This window comes from Peromyscus leucopus, chromosome 8b, assembly GCF_004664715.2.
Source record: "Peromyscus leucopus breed LL Stock chromosome 8b, UCI_PerLeu_2.1, whole genome shotgun sequence".
NCBI classification, from domain to species: Eukaryota; Metazoa; Chordata; class Mammalia; order Rodentia; family Cricetidae; genus Peromyscus; species Peromyscus leucopus.
Window position 1 is genome coordinate 28,834,437 of NC_051086.1, and position 16,639 is coordinate 28,851,075.

The window sequence follows — 16,639 nt, forward strand, 5'->3', positions numbered from 1 at the left end:
GCAGGCACAGGCTCCAGGTTCAGTCCCCAGCACCAGAAAATAAACAATCCCTAAGAAAGAATGGATAAGAAAAATGTGGTGCATTTACACAACGGAGTATTACTCAGCTGTTAAAAACAATAACCTCATAAACTCTGCAGGCAAATGGATGGAACTAGAAAAAAAAAATCATCCTGAGTGAGGTAACTCAGACCCAGAAAGACAAACATGACTGGTAACTACCCCAATTGTCACCAGACAGGCTTCATTCAGCAACTGATAGAAACAGATGCAGAGACTCACAGCCAAACATTAGCCTGAGCCTGGGGAATGCTGCAGAAGGGGAGGAAGGATTGTATGAATCAGAGAGGTCAAAGACATCACAAGAAAACCCAACTAACCTGGGCTCACGGGAGCTCACAGAGACTGAACCGACAACCAGAGAGCCTGCATGGGACCAGCCTAGGCCTCTGCATGTATGCGACAGTTGTGTAGCTTGGTCTTCCTGTGGGACTCCTAACAGTGGGAGCAGGGGCTGTCCCTAATGCTTTGGCTGGTTTCTGGGAATCTGTTCCTCATACTGGGCTGCCTTGCCTAGCCTTAATACACGGGGAGGAACTTAGTCCTACCACAATTTAAAACGCCATGCTTTGTTGATACCTATGGGAGGCCTGCTCCTTTCTGAACAGAAACAGAGGAGGAGTGGATGGTGGTGCAGAGGAAAACATGTAGAGGGGAGAGAATAGGAGGAGAGGAGGGAGGGGAAACTGTGGTAGGAATGTAAAATAAATAAATTTAATTAATAAAAAATACATGGATAATTTTAAATAAATCTAATTGTGCTATCACTACTGTGCTTTACCACTGACTACAGAGGTGACGCTAGGTCCTAGTGAGATTAAATCAGACTTTTCATCTGAAAAAACAACTCAGTGAGCTGTCAAATATATGACACCCTATATCACAGATGAGAGGAGAAAGACCAGGTGTAAGAAGATGTTCAGGACTGAGGATGTGGCCTCGTGATAGAGTGCTTCTCTGGCACGCATGAAGCCCTGGGCTCAGTCCCAGCATCACAAGGGGGAAGCGGGCACCGGTTGAGGCGGGCACCGGGTACCAGCTGAACAGGAGGAATACAGCACAGTACTCTGCTTGAGCTCTCGTCCTAGGTCTCCAAGAGTTCCTTCTCCCTGTCCTCATGAGAAAGGCTTTAAGTCAAATCTTACTGTAAAAACTCTATCCTAAGTTGCCGAGATCTCTTCTTTAAAAATTTTAAAGATGACATAACATGGCTCGGCCAATTGTGATCCCAACGAACACGATGAAGAAACACACCCAGATGGCACCCAGACAGAAAGGACTCATTTCATCTCCACAATGGCCTATGAGCATTCTAAGAAGCATGGTCTGAGCCAGTGACCATTAGCTGCCAGGGCAGGAAAGAGAAAAGAGATGAAAAATGATAAAGATTACGATTCAATGAAACAAAAAGACAGGACTCTCTTGTGAAGGCAGCAGTCCCAAAGCTGCCAGGAACTACTGGGGGGCTGGAGATGGCTCAGCGGTTAAAAGCATGTGCTGCTTTGTGGAGGACCTGAGTTTGGTTCCTCGTACTTACACTGGTTCACAACAACCTGTAACTCCAGCTTCAGGGAAACTTGAGTCGTCTTCTGGTCTCTAGGAGAACCTGCCCTCATGTGTACACACACAAAGACATACACAAATACATAAAGCTAAAAATAAAATAGGTCCAGAGGGGATGGAATTCAGTGGTTCTCAACCTGTGGGTCATTTCGATTCCCAAGTAAGCGTCAAGACCCCTTTGGGGTCCAACGACCCTTTCACAGGGGTCACCTCAGATCATTGGAAACACAAATATTTACATTAGGAATCATAATAGTAGCAAAATTACAGTTATAAAGTAGCAATGAAATAATTTTATGACTTGAGGTCACCGTAACATGAGGAACTGTATTAAAGGGTTGTAGCACTGGGAAACTGACACCAACGGGCTGGCTGGATGGCTCAGTGGTTAAGAGAACTTTCTGAGGTTCAATTCCCAGCACCCATATGGTGGTCCTCCATGGACACCAGGCACTCATGTACTGCACTGACACATATCCCAGTAAAACATTCATTCACATAAAATAAATATATTAAAAAATAAAAGAAAGCAAGTCTGGAGCCAGGTCCCTAAGGAAGCAGTGGTGCCATGGCTGGAGAACCTCCCAGAGGTGAGCTGCCCCAGAGGATAGGAAGAGAAGGCTCTGGACCTCACAGAGAACTAGGACACAGAGGCTACCATGGACTGGCTTTGGGGCACAAAGATGAGGCAGTGTGGATGACCCTCCAGAGACTCTGCATGGACACATCTTAGAACAGACACTCACTTCCTCAGAGTAAGTGCCTCTGAAGCATGTGGGGCTGCTGCTAGAAGAGCAGTGACTGAAGAACAGGACAAGAGCAGACGAAGAGAATGCTGGGCCAAGAAACAGCAGAAACATATGGAAAAGGAGACACGGGGAAGAGCTGTCGGCCACATGGGAGAGTCACGTGAGAACATGATGCAGAGCACGGGAGGAAAAGGGGTGAGGTCGGGGACACAGGGCTTGAGAAGGGGCCAAGCGGACAAGGCACAAACAGCTAGGAAGTGTGGTGGCCATCCCCACCAGCAACAAGCCAGCGCTGATCTCCCCAGTCTGGGGCGTCCACCTGGAGCACACAGTTCAGGCTGCCTAAGGAGACTGCCCTGACTCAGGCATTCCGGGCCTGGGAACAACCTGCTGCAGCAGTGAGTGCCACTGTGGGAGGGGCCCCATGTAGTTTTTCTGTGGCCTCCCCAAAGTTTCTCAGAGGCAGACACGGAGAGGCCTCTGCAGGAACTGGGGTTTGTGTTTTCTACACTGTGGCCAAGAATGTCCCAGCCAGGGGCCTTTACCCACTACCCTTTATGATGGCTTCATCTTTATAAAGCACTGACATCTCATTCCTAACAAATACAGGCCCTAAAAATAAATAAATTAAATAAATAAATAAATAAATAAATAAATAAATAAATAAATAAATAAATCTTCAAAAAATTTTATTTTGGGGTTGTTTCTGGGACTCCAGAACTCTTGGGGTTGCATCAGGAAGACTCTGACCTAAGATAAACAAAACATGTACATGAACAAAACCATCAGAACAAATATGGAAACATAAGGAGGCTGCATGGTGTAAGGTCAGTCTATAACCACTGATTATATTTCTATACAGAAGCAGAAAGCAACTTGAAAATGAAAATTTAGGAAACAAGACCAGATATAATAGTATCAAACCAGGTGGTGGTGGCTCACACCTTTAATCCAAGCACTCAGGAGGCAGAGGCAGGCAGATCTCTGTGAGTTCAAGGCCAGCCTGGGTCTCCAGAGCAAATTCCAGGATAGCCAGGGCTGTACAAGAAATCCTGTCCTGAAAACAAAACAAAACAACCAAACCAACCCCAAAATAAGGTATCAAAAAACATAAAACTTAAAGTAATAAAAATGCGAAACACAAAAATGAAAAATATCTAGAAAGCCATTGTAAAAATTGAAAATATCAGTATAAACTTGTTTAAAGGAAGAAACTAAGGAAGACAAACTTCCTGCTTGACAAAGAACAAAGGTAAAGCCTGGGTGTTTGCTTCTGGAGTCCCAGAAACAAGTCAGCTTGGGATCTGCATAAGAAAAGAAACAATGGGGCCAGGCGGTGGTGGCGCACGCCTTTAATCCCAGCACTCGGGAGGCAGAGGCAGGTGGATCTCTGTGAGTTCCAGGCCAGCCTGGGCTACCAAGTGAGTACCAGGAAAGGCACAAAGCTACACAGAGAAACCCTGTCTTGAAAAATCATAAATAAATAAATAAATAAATAAATAAATAAATAAATAAATAAGAAAAGAAACAATGGAGCAAGCAGCAGAGAGGGAAGGACAGGCAGGCCTGGGGATTTGCACAAAGGTCATGAGTCTGTACACTGAGTCATGAAGAGTTTAGTGGTTTCCATGCTTTGTTTGGTGTTCATTTCAATTGTTATTTATGTATATGTGTTTATGTCTGCTTGTCTGGATGTGCATTCAATGCCCATGGAGGCCAGAAGATAGCATTTGAGCTCCAGAACTGGAGGTAGAGGTGTTTGTGAACCACTATGTGGGTGCTGGGAACTCAATCTGGGTCCTCTGCACAGGTAGCAAGAGCTCTGAACCACTGAGCCTCTTTCCAGCCTCCCACCTTTATTTTGTATTTTTTTTAAACAAATAGTATTAGAATAACAACCAGGCAGCCATATGGGAAACACTAAACCTTAACCTCCATACATTCATTAGTCAGCTTCTTGGTGTGACAAAGTCCCAAAGATAATTAAAGAAAGAAATCACAGTATCAGGAGTTTCAGCTGCTGGCTGCCTGGCCCATTGCTTGGACTTACTCTTTCTTCTTCTGTCTCTCTGTTAGTTATTTAGCAGCGCTCTTACCCTGCAAGGAAATGTCATGAAACACGACAGAATCCACTAACAAGAGTTTTATTAAGATAAAGGAGAGACAGATGTGCTCAGGCCTGTGAAAAGACACGTGAATAAAGAGTTGGAAACATGGCGCCGGCTTAGAAAGGCTGGGCTGCGCCTGCGCACACAGGCCCATGTGGCTATTCCACACATGCGGGTAGAGCACACAGCTGCGCTGCGCACTTTACACAACCACGCAAAGTCCTGGTCACTCAAGAAGTTTTGACCTGGAAATGGCTAGGCGTAAGTGACTAGGTCCAACGGACATGCGCAAACATGCCCAACCATGGGGGCGTGTTGTGAATCCCTATCACTCTTTCCTATCTTCCTTTCCTTTATCTCTCTATTATAATAAACTCTCCTCATGGATGCAGTGTCTGGGTTGTGAATTACTGGCCACTGTCGTCATGCCACATGGTGTGCATCTGCTCAGCCCACAGCTGCATCTGCCCAGCATGTTTCCTCTGGGTCCTTCTGTCTCCTCCCACCCCCACACACAGTAATTCATAACACTGGCACGCAATGTCACCAGGCAATTCCACTGCTTTCTCATGCCTGCTGGCAGTCTGAGGAACTCTGGAATCCTGTACCACCCGCCATTTTTCAGGCTGAGGCACTGTTGGGGACTCTTCACCCAGGAAGAGTAATAGTAAGATTCCTCCATTCCCTTCTGCCATTTCCCCACAAGTGAGGACTTGTCTCATTTTGCTCGCTGTTACCACCTGTCTTTCAGGCTCTAAGTCCCTCGGCCCCCATCCCCATGCAATGGCATATGGAGATGACTTGTGCTCACTTAATTCCACAGCCCACAGCCTTTGTTACAGCTGTCCATTGGCTATCTTGTGCCATTCATTAGTCCTCACTGACTCTCTGGGACGCCGGAAGTCAGATCAGATCTGTCTCATTTCACTTGCTGGTACCACGTGTGTTTTGGGCTCAGAGCCCTTTGGCCCCCATCCCTATGCGATGGCATATGGAGATGGCCCGTGCCCTCTCAATTACATGGCCCATAGCCTTTGTGATGACAGTCATTGGCTATCTTGTGCCTTTATTGTTGGCCCTTGCTGACCCTCTGAGACGCCAGAGATCAGTCCAATTTAAACCTCCTGTGGACAAATGTGCCTATGGCCCCCGCCCCGACCGGTGCCACGCCCCACGGCTTGGATTTGTTCCCTGCAGCTGCTCGCTGCTCTCTCCTGCCTGGCTGCACTGCTGCTTCTCTGTCTTTCTTTCATAAAATCTATTTCTGTGCGAATGGAAATGTATGATTGATATGACCATCTATATTTCTTTCTGACTTTTAAATGCTTCAATTTATTTGTTCCTTATCTGCTCAGTTTATTTGGGAAAAAAATCCACATGAACACATGGTCAGATGCCATATTTGATAGGGGCAATCATATGATCAGGCCGCACCATCTTAAATAAGGGCAATCACCTGATAAAGGTGCCATCTTAAGTAAGGGCAATCATGTGGTCTAGCCGCCATCTTGGCTAAGGTAAAAACAGGCAGATCATATGATCTCACGGTCATCTTTAGTAAGGGCAAAATGGGAATAGCACCCAGCCCTCAGGCCATCTGTATGGAGGGAGGTTAGGGAATCACCTCCCACTGTACATTGTTTCACCATTTGTTTTATAAGCCGAGGAAAAGTCCTCCAGCCTTGACCTGGCATTCCCCAGCTACCCCTCTCAGGCTCCAGTGGTCTGGGTGGGGCAGAGTTCCAGTCAAGGTGTGCTGTTCATTTCTCCGCAGCCATTGTGTGGGCAGGACCCAGAAATGTATGCACTACTCTCCAGGGCATACACAGAACTACACGTAGGCCGTATCATTATATTAATATTTAAAAATTTCAGATCTTAACATTAATCAATTCTGATACACCTTGGGTCACAAGCTCAGGATTTTAAATTTTCCTTGGCTACTCATTACCTGCTTTTCCCATGATTTGGATTTTAGTACTGATTGGTAATACTAATTTATCTAAAACTTTTATTTTTTTCCCTCACTTGTCTATTCTTAAAGATGGTATTTTTTTCTCTCTCTTTGTCTTGGGACTCCTGCTCTTCCCAATTATTAAGACCATGGGCCAAAAGGCTCCAAATAAATTCATACATTTTAACTCCCGTCTCTAGTCTATATTTCAGCAGGTTGGCAGAAACACTGAAGCAGCAGTTGGATCACAACCTGCAGCACTTTCCCTGCTACGGATGTCAGCAGAGATTCTTGTCTGTGTGATGTGGACCCCAGCCCAGTGAAACGTAATTGCTCCCTGCCTCTATGGCCAGGTCAGATGACCACATGACTGGGTTTCCTCCTTACCTTTAGCCAGAGTCCTGACCATCTGTGCCCTGTTTCAGCTTAAAGCAACTATAGAGAATATGTTGTCCTGTGCTCCCTGTTCCAAGGACAGGCTGGAGGGTTATCTTAGGGATGGAAACCCTGGCAAAGAGTCCACCAAGAGGGTCCTTTTCCTTTTCTCAGAGGGTCTTTTTCTCAAAGTTGAGCTGCAAACCTGACTCACAAACCCCTTTTCTCCTGTTTTCATTCGGCCTTGGGATCTTTCCCTGTCACTCTTCTTTGCCTTCTCAGGAGACAGCTTAAGAAATAATTATTCTATATAAGTCATTCAGGATTATAATCTGACTGTACCCCAAAGTTCAGAATGACAGTTACAGGGCCTTAAAAATGGTAATAAATTCAGATATCACTGCCAACAGCTTAAAGAACGTCTCTCCTTACTCAAGGTCTATGCAGGCTTAAGAATGTGAACCTCCCTGTCCTTGCTAATTTCAATAAGCTGTAACTAACTGGAAAATCTATATATTCAGATTTAAGTCATATATATGCTCTCAAAGTTATAAATACATCTAACAGATTTTGTTCCCCCAGTCCTCAAAAATCTGTAGAGAGCTGAGAATATGGCATTTAATTTTATGATAAAGATACATATCAGCTCCTGGTAGCATCCTGTATCCCCTCTAAGAAGACAGAGCCACCCAGAAGCTTATGGCAAGGCTGGCCACACAGCAAAAAACTGAGATCCTGTCCAGATTGTGAATAAGTGGAAAAACGGAGGACCGATTGCCCCATGCTGTAAAGTCAAGGTGGGTCAGTCTCCCCAAATTTCTACTCCACAGAAAAAAAAAACCTATCCGATCTTCTAGGCCTATCAGTTGAACAAGTGCTGCCTTTGGGGCTTCTGTCCCCCACGACCACAGAGAGACTTGGGATTGCTGCCTCGGTAGCTGGAAAGCTGTCTCACTTCTTAAATTTATCCTTTTTCAGATTTGATGATGTTTGATGACTAGGGTATATCAGTTTAACAGCCCCAATCCCAATCCTCTCTGATAACAGACAGGTATGCCTCATTCACAGACTTCACGGTACAGGATAGACCAGTTTCAGATATAACTTCAGAGGTTCAAAGTTTTAATATTGATAAATATAGCTTTGAAGAGTTCTTAAATGGATGTTTAACCCTTTTGCCATGATGTAAATCCATTCCAGCTGTCTTACAGATACCTACAAGATCCTAAAATGTTTTGCTACTGCGTCAGGACAACTGGTCTGATGAAAACTAACTATCTCCAGAGCCCATGTCGACCCCACCTATTTTTCGAGCATATTGTGCAGATTCACTGTTCCTGCCTCACCTCCACAGAAACAGCAGATGCCATGGCTTCCATGCCCCTGATTTGGTGTGCCATTTTCCCCCAAGCTCCTGGAACACCACTGCAGCAACCTGCCTCTTCGGCTCCTCAAGGAACGTTCCTGAGATCCGCCGTGCATGACTCCCAATTCCCGACTCCCCACTTTGCCCCTTGTCAGCTTGAAGTAGCCTCGAGAATTCAGTGTCCTTGTTCCCCCACTTGCTCATATAATTCACCTCTTTTTATAATAATCATTCTAAAGAAAAAATCCTCCCCTTCCTCTTTCTCTTTATTCAGCTTTTCCTCCCACGAGGTTCTCTCTCTCTCTTTCCCCTATCATCTCTTTCCTTCATCTCTCTATTATAATAAACTCCACACGGATGCAGCATCTGGGTTGTGAAGTATTGGCTGCCATGGCTGCTGCTGCCACCACCCAGCCCACCACTGCATCCATCTGCCCAGCATGTTTCCCTGAACTCTCAGGATACCCTCAGGAGTTCCCCTGCACAATAATTGATAACAGTGAGAACAAAACTTCAAAATATGAGCTCTTGGAAGGCATTTCAGAACCCCAAAATTTCATGACATAATCAAAATTTATTTGAAATGGATTACAACCCAAGTAGAAAAGCAAAAAACACTAACCCCTCCCAAACAAAATGTGAACAAAATTATTAGGGTAAGCAAACATTTTTAAGGAAAAAAAAAATCTGCTGTGTGTGTATGGGGGGTGGGTGGGCAAAAACAGCTCGACCACACAACTGCCATGACAGGCTTAGAGGCCCAGACACAGCTTCTGTGACAGGCTTACTTCCTGGGTCAAGGAGAAGCCATGTAGGGAGGGCCTGCATCTGAGGAGAAATACCTGATATTCCAAACATTCCCTGTATCCCTAGACAAATGTCAGCCAATCAGGGTCCTGAACCCTGGAAATCACATTACCCTAACCTCTGCTATAATAAAAGCCTGCCTGGGCTCGGGGCTCTCTGTTCTCACTGCTGCATCAGAGAGTCCAAGCTCCCAGTATGAAATAAAGGCTCTTTGCTTTTACATATGGGATTCAGTCTCCATGGTGGTCTTTTGGGGGTTCCCACAATCTGGGCATAACGCTACTAACTATAACAGAAAAAAAAAAAAAGCCATAAGCAGATCATCACAGTGATAACAAACCGGGACCAAGACAACTAATACAAAAAAGGGTTTGTTTATTTATGGGTCCAGAGGAATCAGAGTAGACCACCATTGTAGTAGTAAGGAAACAGAGGTTCAGGAGCTGGGCAGCAATACTGAGAGGCCAGGATCAGAGCTGCTCCTGGTGGCATCTTCTTTGTCCCAGGTGCCAAGTACCTTCTGCCTCCCTCTAGATCTGAGGTAGACACTCACACTGCTGGGCGCTCACACATGGGGAAGCATGGCAGCAGGCAGGCATAGTGGTTGGAGTAGCAAGCCGAGAGCACACATCCTAAAGCTCAGAAGAAGCAGAGAGCAAACTGGGAAGGGTGCAAGTCTTTGACACCACAAAGCCTCCCAAAATGTCACACTTCCTCCAGCAAGGCCACACCTTCTAACCTCCCCTGACAGCAATATCAACTGAGTACTAAGCACTCAAATGGCAAAGCCTATGAGGAGCACTGTCATTCAAACTACCATCATCACCAAAACTAAAAAATATCTGCTCATTAACAGATATCATTAAATAGCCAGGTTATGGTGGTGCACTTTTAATCCCAACACTCGGGAGGCAGAGGCAGACAGATCTCTCAGTTTGAGGCCAGCATGCTCTACAGAGTGAGGTCCAGGACAGCCAGGGCAACAGAGAAACCCTGTCTCAAAAAGACAAAAAGAAAAAAAAAAAAAGAGCACTAAAAAATGAATAAGGAAACCAATCCTCAAATGTAAGTGTTTAGCACACATTTCTGATCCAAAATACTTGGAATCAACAAAAAGAAACAGCAAACACAATTTTCAAGGGGGCATGACGGATACCTGAATAGCCAATAAGTATATTAAGAAGGTAGCCAAGGGCTGGAGGTGCAGCCAAACACAGAGCTGACTAGATTCCTACTACTGCAAAAACAAGACATAATCCTGAGAGAGATGAAAATTAGAAACATGATAGGATGCTGATTCATATACTCTAGAATAGCGAAAACACAAACTGACAGCATTAAATGTTGGCAGGTATGTGAAGCACTGGAAGTCACACCTACTGGTGGACTATAAAATGGTACAGTCACTTTAGAGACGGCTTTTGTTTCTACAAAGCTTAAAGCTTCACAAACACATAACTGTCACACACCTCTATTCCATAATCCCACTCCTACACATTTACTCAAGAGGAATGAAAACATGCTGTCACATACATATTCACAGCAAATAGCCCCAAACTAGAAACCATCCAAATGTCAACCAAAATAATAAATGCTGTACAGTTACATGATAGAATAGTATTCAACAATACAAATTTTTAAAAACTCAATATACATAAGAGCAAATCACAGAAATAAGGTTTGTCTTTTGTTTTTTTAAATTAAAGGCAAGCACAATACTACATGGTTCCATTTTCAAAGATAAACCAAATAGGGTAAATTTTTCTATGAATATCTCTACCTATTTATTTTGTAGTGCTAGGGAATGAACTCAGGGCCTTAGGCATTCTAGGTCAAGGCTCTACTGCCTGAGCAACACATGCAGCAGTATCACTATCTACCTGGAATCTAGAGGGAGGCAGAAGGTACTTGGCACTTCAGGAAAGGAAGAGGCCAGATGCCACCAGGAGCAGCTCTGATCCTGGCCTCTCACTGTATTGCATGCCAGCTCCTGAACCTCCAATTCCTTACTCCTAAAATGGAAATAGAATATATCTGTTTGCCTTGATGGTGTTATTGGAGAGTTAATGAAAAAAATCTGGGGTCTATATAACCTCTCAAGTGTAAGGAACTGGAACACTCATAAGCCAGTGCAAAAAATATAGCACCGAAGAGGTCTGTGAATTCAAGGGAAACCAAGATTGTCTCAAATAAAAAAGAAAGAGAAAGAGAAGGAAAAAAGAAATAAAAATTAAAAAAAAAAAACAAGAAGAAAAGGAAGACACAACTAATAAAAAATTAAGCAGTAATCAGTTACTTACAACATTATGTGAAAAGCTATTTTCCTCCTAAGTCATAAAGGAGGAACCGAGAGAACCACTGCTGGGACAGCTCGAGCCCTGATCCCAGCCAGGTGCTCACCTGTTGGTGTGGGAACAGGGGCCTGGCACGTTGGGCTGCTTTCTGTCCACCTCCTTCCAGCTGTCTTCTGTCCACTTCCTCTTGACCTGCTTGTCTTCTCGCTTTCTTCCCACATACTCAGCATAGGTCTGGATCCGATAACTTTCAGCATACTTGCTGGTGTTAACAGCTACAAGGAAGAGAAAGAAGTCCTTAGAAAGGATGAAGACAGCACTTACGGACGGCATCCCAGCCCAGGAGCTGCTGGATCTCCTCACATGGTGACAAGTCACTGTTCCTCAACCTCCCCAGCGTGAAGGAAAGTGTACACCCATACACAATGAGAAACAAGGTCACAGAGGTCAATGGTTTGCCTACAGGTTCCTCTACCAAGACTCAGAATCAGGTTACCCAAATGCCAGGGCATTTGCCTACCCTACCCCCTTCTTTATTTTGATTTTTGGCTTTTTGAGATAAGGTTTCTCTGTGTAGCTCTGGCTGTCCTGGAACTCGCTCTGTAGAGTAGGCTGGCCTCAAACTGAGAGATCTACCTGCCTCTGCCTCCCCAGTGCTGGGATTAAAGGTGTGCCCCTCTTGGGAGAACACATTTCTCTGGGTTTGGTCATGTTACTGCACTCACCCGCCACTTTTAAAGACTTTCCAGTTGCCCACATTAAACATCTGGCTAAACCCTGCAGGTGCAAGCTGTGCGGGGGTGGGGGGTGGGGTGGGGTGGGGGTGGAGTGGGTGGGGGTGCTGTAAGTTATTTTTTTGTTTGTTTGTTTCTCGGTTTGCAATGCTGAGCACAGAACCCAGAGCCTGGAGCATACACAGCAAGTACTCTTCCACAGAGCTCTGCTCTGGTTACTGGTGTTCTAAGCCCATGTGCTCCTTCGAGGCCAGTGGATGGAACAGGTAGCATTAAGAAAGTAAGAATGATGGAAGGCCTTGTCCTGGGGGAATGGCTCCATCACAATGGTTGTTGGCTCATGCAGTTTAGGCATGTGTTTTCCTTGCTGTGAGAGTCCAGCTCCCACCTTTACAAGGGTTCTGAGGAGGAGGAGAGAGGAGTAAGAGAATATCAGACAGAAAGATAGATCTAGATGATAAGAACAAAGACAGAAACACAGGATAGCTTTGGGAGGGCCTGGGTCAATATCCAACAGCCTTGTCTTTTATTCAAAAGGGCATTTTTTTGTTTGTTTGTTTGTTGTTTTTTTTTTTTTTTTTTTTTTTTTTTTTTTTTTTTTTTTTTTGGATTTTTGAGACAGGGTTTCTCTGTGTAGCTTTGGAGCCTTTCCTGCAACTCACTCTGTAGCCCAGGCAGGCCTCAAACTCACAGAGATCTGCCTGGCTCTGCCTCCTGGGTGCTGGGATTAAAGGCGTGTACCACCACAGCCCGGCTCAAAATATGCCTAGGGGAGAGGCAAAAGATCTCCCCCTTGCAAGATCAAACCACACTGTACAGCCGAGTGTAGACTCTTCCAAACACCTGGTAAACATACCCATGGCCAAATCATCTCATTATGTATCCCTGCTGGGTAAAGTAAACTCAGATTCTCTGACCCTGAGTAAGTACTCACTAGAAAGCCTGTGTAGGCTCCACAGGTCCCCCTTCTTAATAATATAAAGACCCCTCAGATGGACTGTGCCTGTCTTAGGTTGCCTTCTTCACTAGCCTTACCCGTCTTTGAGACTGTGTCTTAGATTGACAGCTAGCAAGAAGGACTTCCTGCTTCTACTACCAGCCTCTGGCAGGGAAGGGTACAGAGCTTAATTCTATGCAGCTCTGAAGCCGCTTTTTCACTAAGAGCTTGCAAATAGCTGGAATAATTATAGCAATACTCCTGCCCCTTATGGCTGCTATGCCTCCCAATAAAGGAGTAGAGGCCTGTAATCCCAGTACTCAGGAGGCAGAGGCAGAGGCAGGTGGATCTTTGTGAGTTCGAGGCCAGCCTGGTCTAGAGAACAAGATCCAGGAAAGGTGCCAAAGCCACACAGAGAAACCCTGTCTCGAAGAAAAAAAAAAAAAGAAAGAAAGAAAGGAAGGAAGGAAGGAAGGAAGGAAGGAAGGAAGGAAGGAAGGAAGAAAGAAGGAAAGGAAGGAAGGAAGGAAGGAAGGAAGGAAGGAAGGAAGGAAGGAAGGAAGGAAAAGAAATACTTATTTGTGCCAGGCAGTGGTGGCACAAGCCTTTAATCCCAGCACTTGGGAGGCAGAGCCAGGTGGATCTCTGTAAGTTCAAGGCCAGCCTGGTGTACAAAATGAGTTCCAGGAAAGGCACAAAGCTACACAGAGAAACCTTGTCTTGAAAAACCAAAAAGAGAAAAAGACAAAGAAAGAAAGAAAGAAAGAAAGAAAGAAAGAAAGAAAGAAAGAAAGAAAGAAAGAAAGAAAGAAAGAAGAAAAGGGAAAGGGAAAGGGAAAGGGAAAGGGAAAGGGAAAGGGAAAGGGAAAGGAAAGGGAAAGGGAAAGGGAAAGGGAAAGGGAAAGGGAAAGGGAAAGGGAAAGGGAAAGGAAGGAAGAAAGAAAATAAATCATGAGTGAATTTGGGGCTGGGGAGATGGCTCAGAGGTTAAGAGCACTGACTGCTCTTCCAGAGGTCCTGAGTTCAATTCCCAGCACCAACATGGTGGCTCACAACCACTTATAATGAGATCTGTTGCCATCTTCTGGCCTGCAGGGACACATGCAAGTAGAACACTGTATACATAATAAATAAATAAATCTTAAAAAAAAAAAGGAGTAGAGGATGTGAAAGATGGAATGGCTTTTTGAATGGGTCTAAGATGTCTGTAGTGGTCTTAGCTGCACCAAGCCCATTTTTATTTTAAAATCAATAAACTCTTGATGCAACCACATCAAATAAATGAACTCCTGATGCAACTGCATCAAATCTAAAGATGCAGAATCACATTAACATTAACAAGTTAATGTCATAATTCTAGCACGAATATTACTATAAACAATTACAATTCTTACAAACTTACATCCAAAAGCAAACTCTCAATAGAACTATTTATACTTTACAAACTTTAGCAAACATCCAAAAGCAATTTCTTAATAGAACTATACAAAACATAGTGTACATTAACACAAGTTAACATTAATGCACTCAAGAGACAGGAAAATATTTTTTTAGAAACATTAAAGAGACTGAGGAATATTAATTCCCTGTTTTCTTTAAAAATTTTTAAGTTTCATTTTGAGCCTGGGTAGAAAAAAATGAATTTCTCTATTCCTACACCAAACAATTCCACTTTTTACACAAACAGTTCCATTTCTACACAAACAGTTCGGAAGTCACCAGTTAGTAAAGTATATATGTGTATATGAAACAGTTCCACAAAAACAGTTCATAAGTCATCACAGTTAAATAAAATTGTAGGTGAGATCAAGTGTCCCATTTCTGAGGTTTGCAAAAGTTCAAAAAGTCAGTTCTGATAACACTCTTAAAGTTCCACTGAAAGCTTTCTGATTAGGGCCTGGCTCGTCACCTGCCCTGAAGTCTTTGCAAAACTGTCCAAGTTGTAATGACTCTGAAGCAAATAGCTCCAAATATGAGGAGTCCCATTACCAAAACTTTTTGCAGTTCCCCTTGCTTGCAACCCAGTTCAAATCAGCATCTTTAAAGCCTCACTCTCAGCTACAGAGGCACTTTCAGCTAGCCTTCACCTAGGCCATTTGCTCAGGGCAAAAGCTGCTAGCTGGCTGGGGAAGACTTCTTCATACAGCCAGCATGAACCAACAGTAAACTATGCAGCTTTTGCTGCTGGCTCCGTTAAGCTTCCACAGTCCCATTCTGTCTGTGCCTCCTGTAACACACCAGTCTGCCCAGGACCCCAGTGTCCTGAGTCCCTGAGGGCTTGCTTGAGCTTCATACTACATGGCTGAATGCCACACCATTGCTATGAGTTATGGCTCTCAACATTGGGTCTGGAAGGAAACCCAACCTTGGTCAGTAGGAGCAGCTGCACCCCAGCTCCATTACCTGCTTTGCTGTGGATCCTCTACATGCTACCCTACTTGCATGGTCAAATGCTGCCCCCAGGGTGGCCACATGGCTCTAGCCACACCCTGTCTCTGGGAGCTAAGACTGCTCTTGGCGTCCAGTGCTTCCACACCATTCAGCATGGAGTGCTGCTGCCTCACCTCAGCAGTTCCCATGTCTGCCTTTCCACATAGGAGCATGTCTCAGGTACTCGTCCAGCTGCTATCTCTGCTCCAGTTGCCAATGCTACTTCTCCACCTGGGACAGCAGCCTAGTCTCTGCAGGGCTTCCGCTGCTCACTGCTACTGCCTCTCTTGCGGTGTTTTCACTGGGCTCTGGCCACCAGGGACTCCAGACATTGGGGTCCAAAGTCTCCACTGCACTCCAAGCTGCTGCTGCTGCCTGACATTCACCTCTCTTGTGGTGTGGTGTCTTGGCTTGTCAAGGTAGAGCACAGCCTGAAGCCATGTCCTTTGGCTGGCTGACATTTCCCTCACCATGGCTCTGCCGTGACAGAAAGCATCTAGAACCCCTTGGCCTGTGCTGGCTCTTGGCCTCTGCCACCTCTGTGGTGATGCCCCAAAGGTTTTAGCCACTGATGCCTGGCTTTCTGAAGCAAGCGGTCCCTGAAGTGTTTTTTTTTGTTGTTGTTGTTGTTGTTCTCAGACTGCCAGGTTTGCAGTATCCACTTAGTTCTGGACACTGATTTCTGCATCCCAGGTCCCATCTGTGCTTGGGGACTAAAAACTACTCTATCCTAAGTCTTCACAATATCCTGACACCTAAAGCCTATTCTACCCTAATACACCTAAGCCTACGTTTTTCAAACTAAACTTCACAAAACTTCTATGACTTACTTTAATAGAGAGAGAGACATAAACATAAACACAGAGAGATACTTGCTGCAGCCTAACTTTAACTACTTGCTTTATATTTACAATTTTACTCCTAAAGAATGGCATATCACCACCTCAACTTAATTCATTATCGGTCATGCCCCCTTAACCCTCGGTGCTCCTTCTCTTCTATCCACTGTACCTAAGCCCCATGTTGGGCGCCAACTGTGAGAGTCCAGTTCCTACCTTTAGAAGGCTTCTTAGGTTGAAGACAGAGGGATGAGAAAATAGAAAGATAGACCTAGATGACGAGAAGACAGAAACACAGGATAGCTTTGAAAGGGCCTGGGTCAATACCCAACAGCGTCATCCTTTATTCAAAAGGGCTTTTTATAATATGCCAAGGAGAGACACAAAAAGACCTCACCCTTACAAGATCAAATCACATCATAC

At 44.7% G+C, this 16,639-nt stretch overlaps 1 protein-coding gene across 2 annotated transcripts in view; it reads right to left on the reverse strand.

Annotated features, from left to right (window-relative positions):
• The window catches only part of Parn (poly(A)-specific ribonuclease), a 171,667-nt gene that overhangs the window by 30,278 nt on the left and 124,750 nt on the right, over positions 1-16,639 (reverse strand). For both annotated transcript variants that reach the window (XM_037200844.1, XM_028890050.2), the window contains exon 22: positions 11,383-11,551. In XM_037200844.1, coding sequence (XP_037056739.1) covers positions 11,383-11,551 — 169 coding nt within the window. The remainder of the gene's footprint in view (positions 1-11,382; positions 11,552-16,639) is intronic.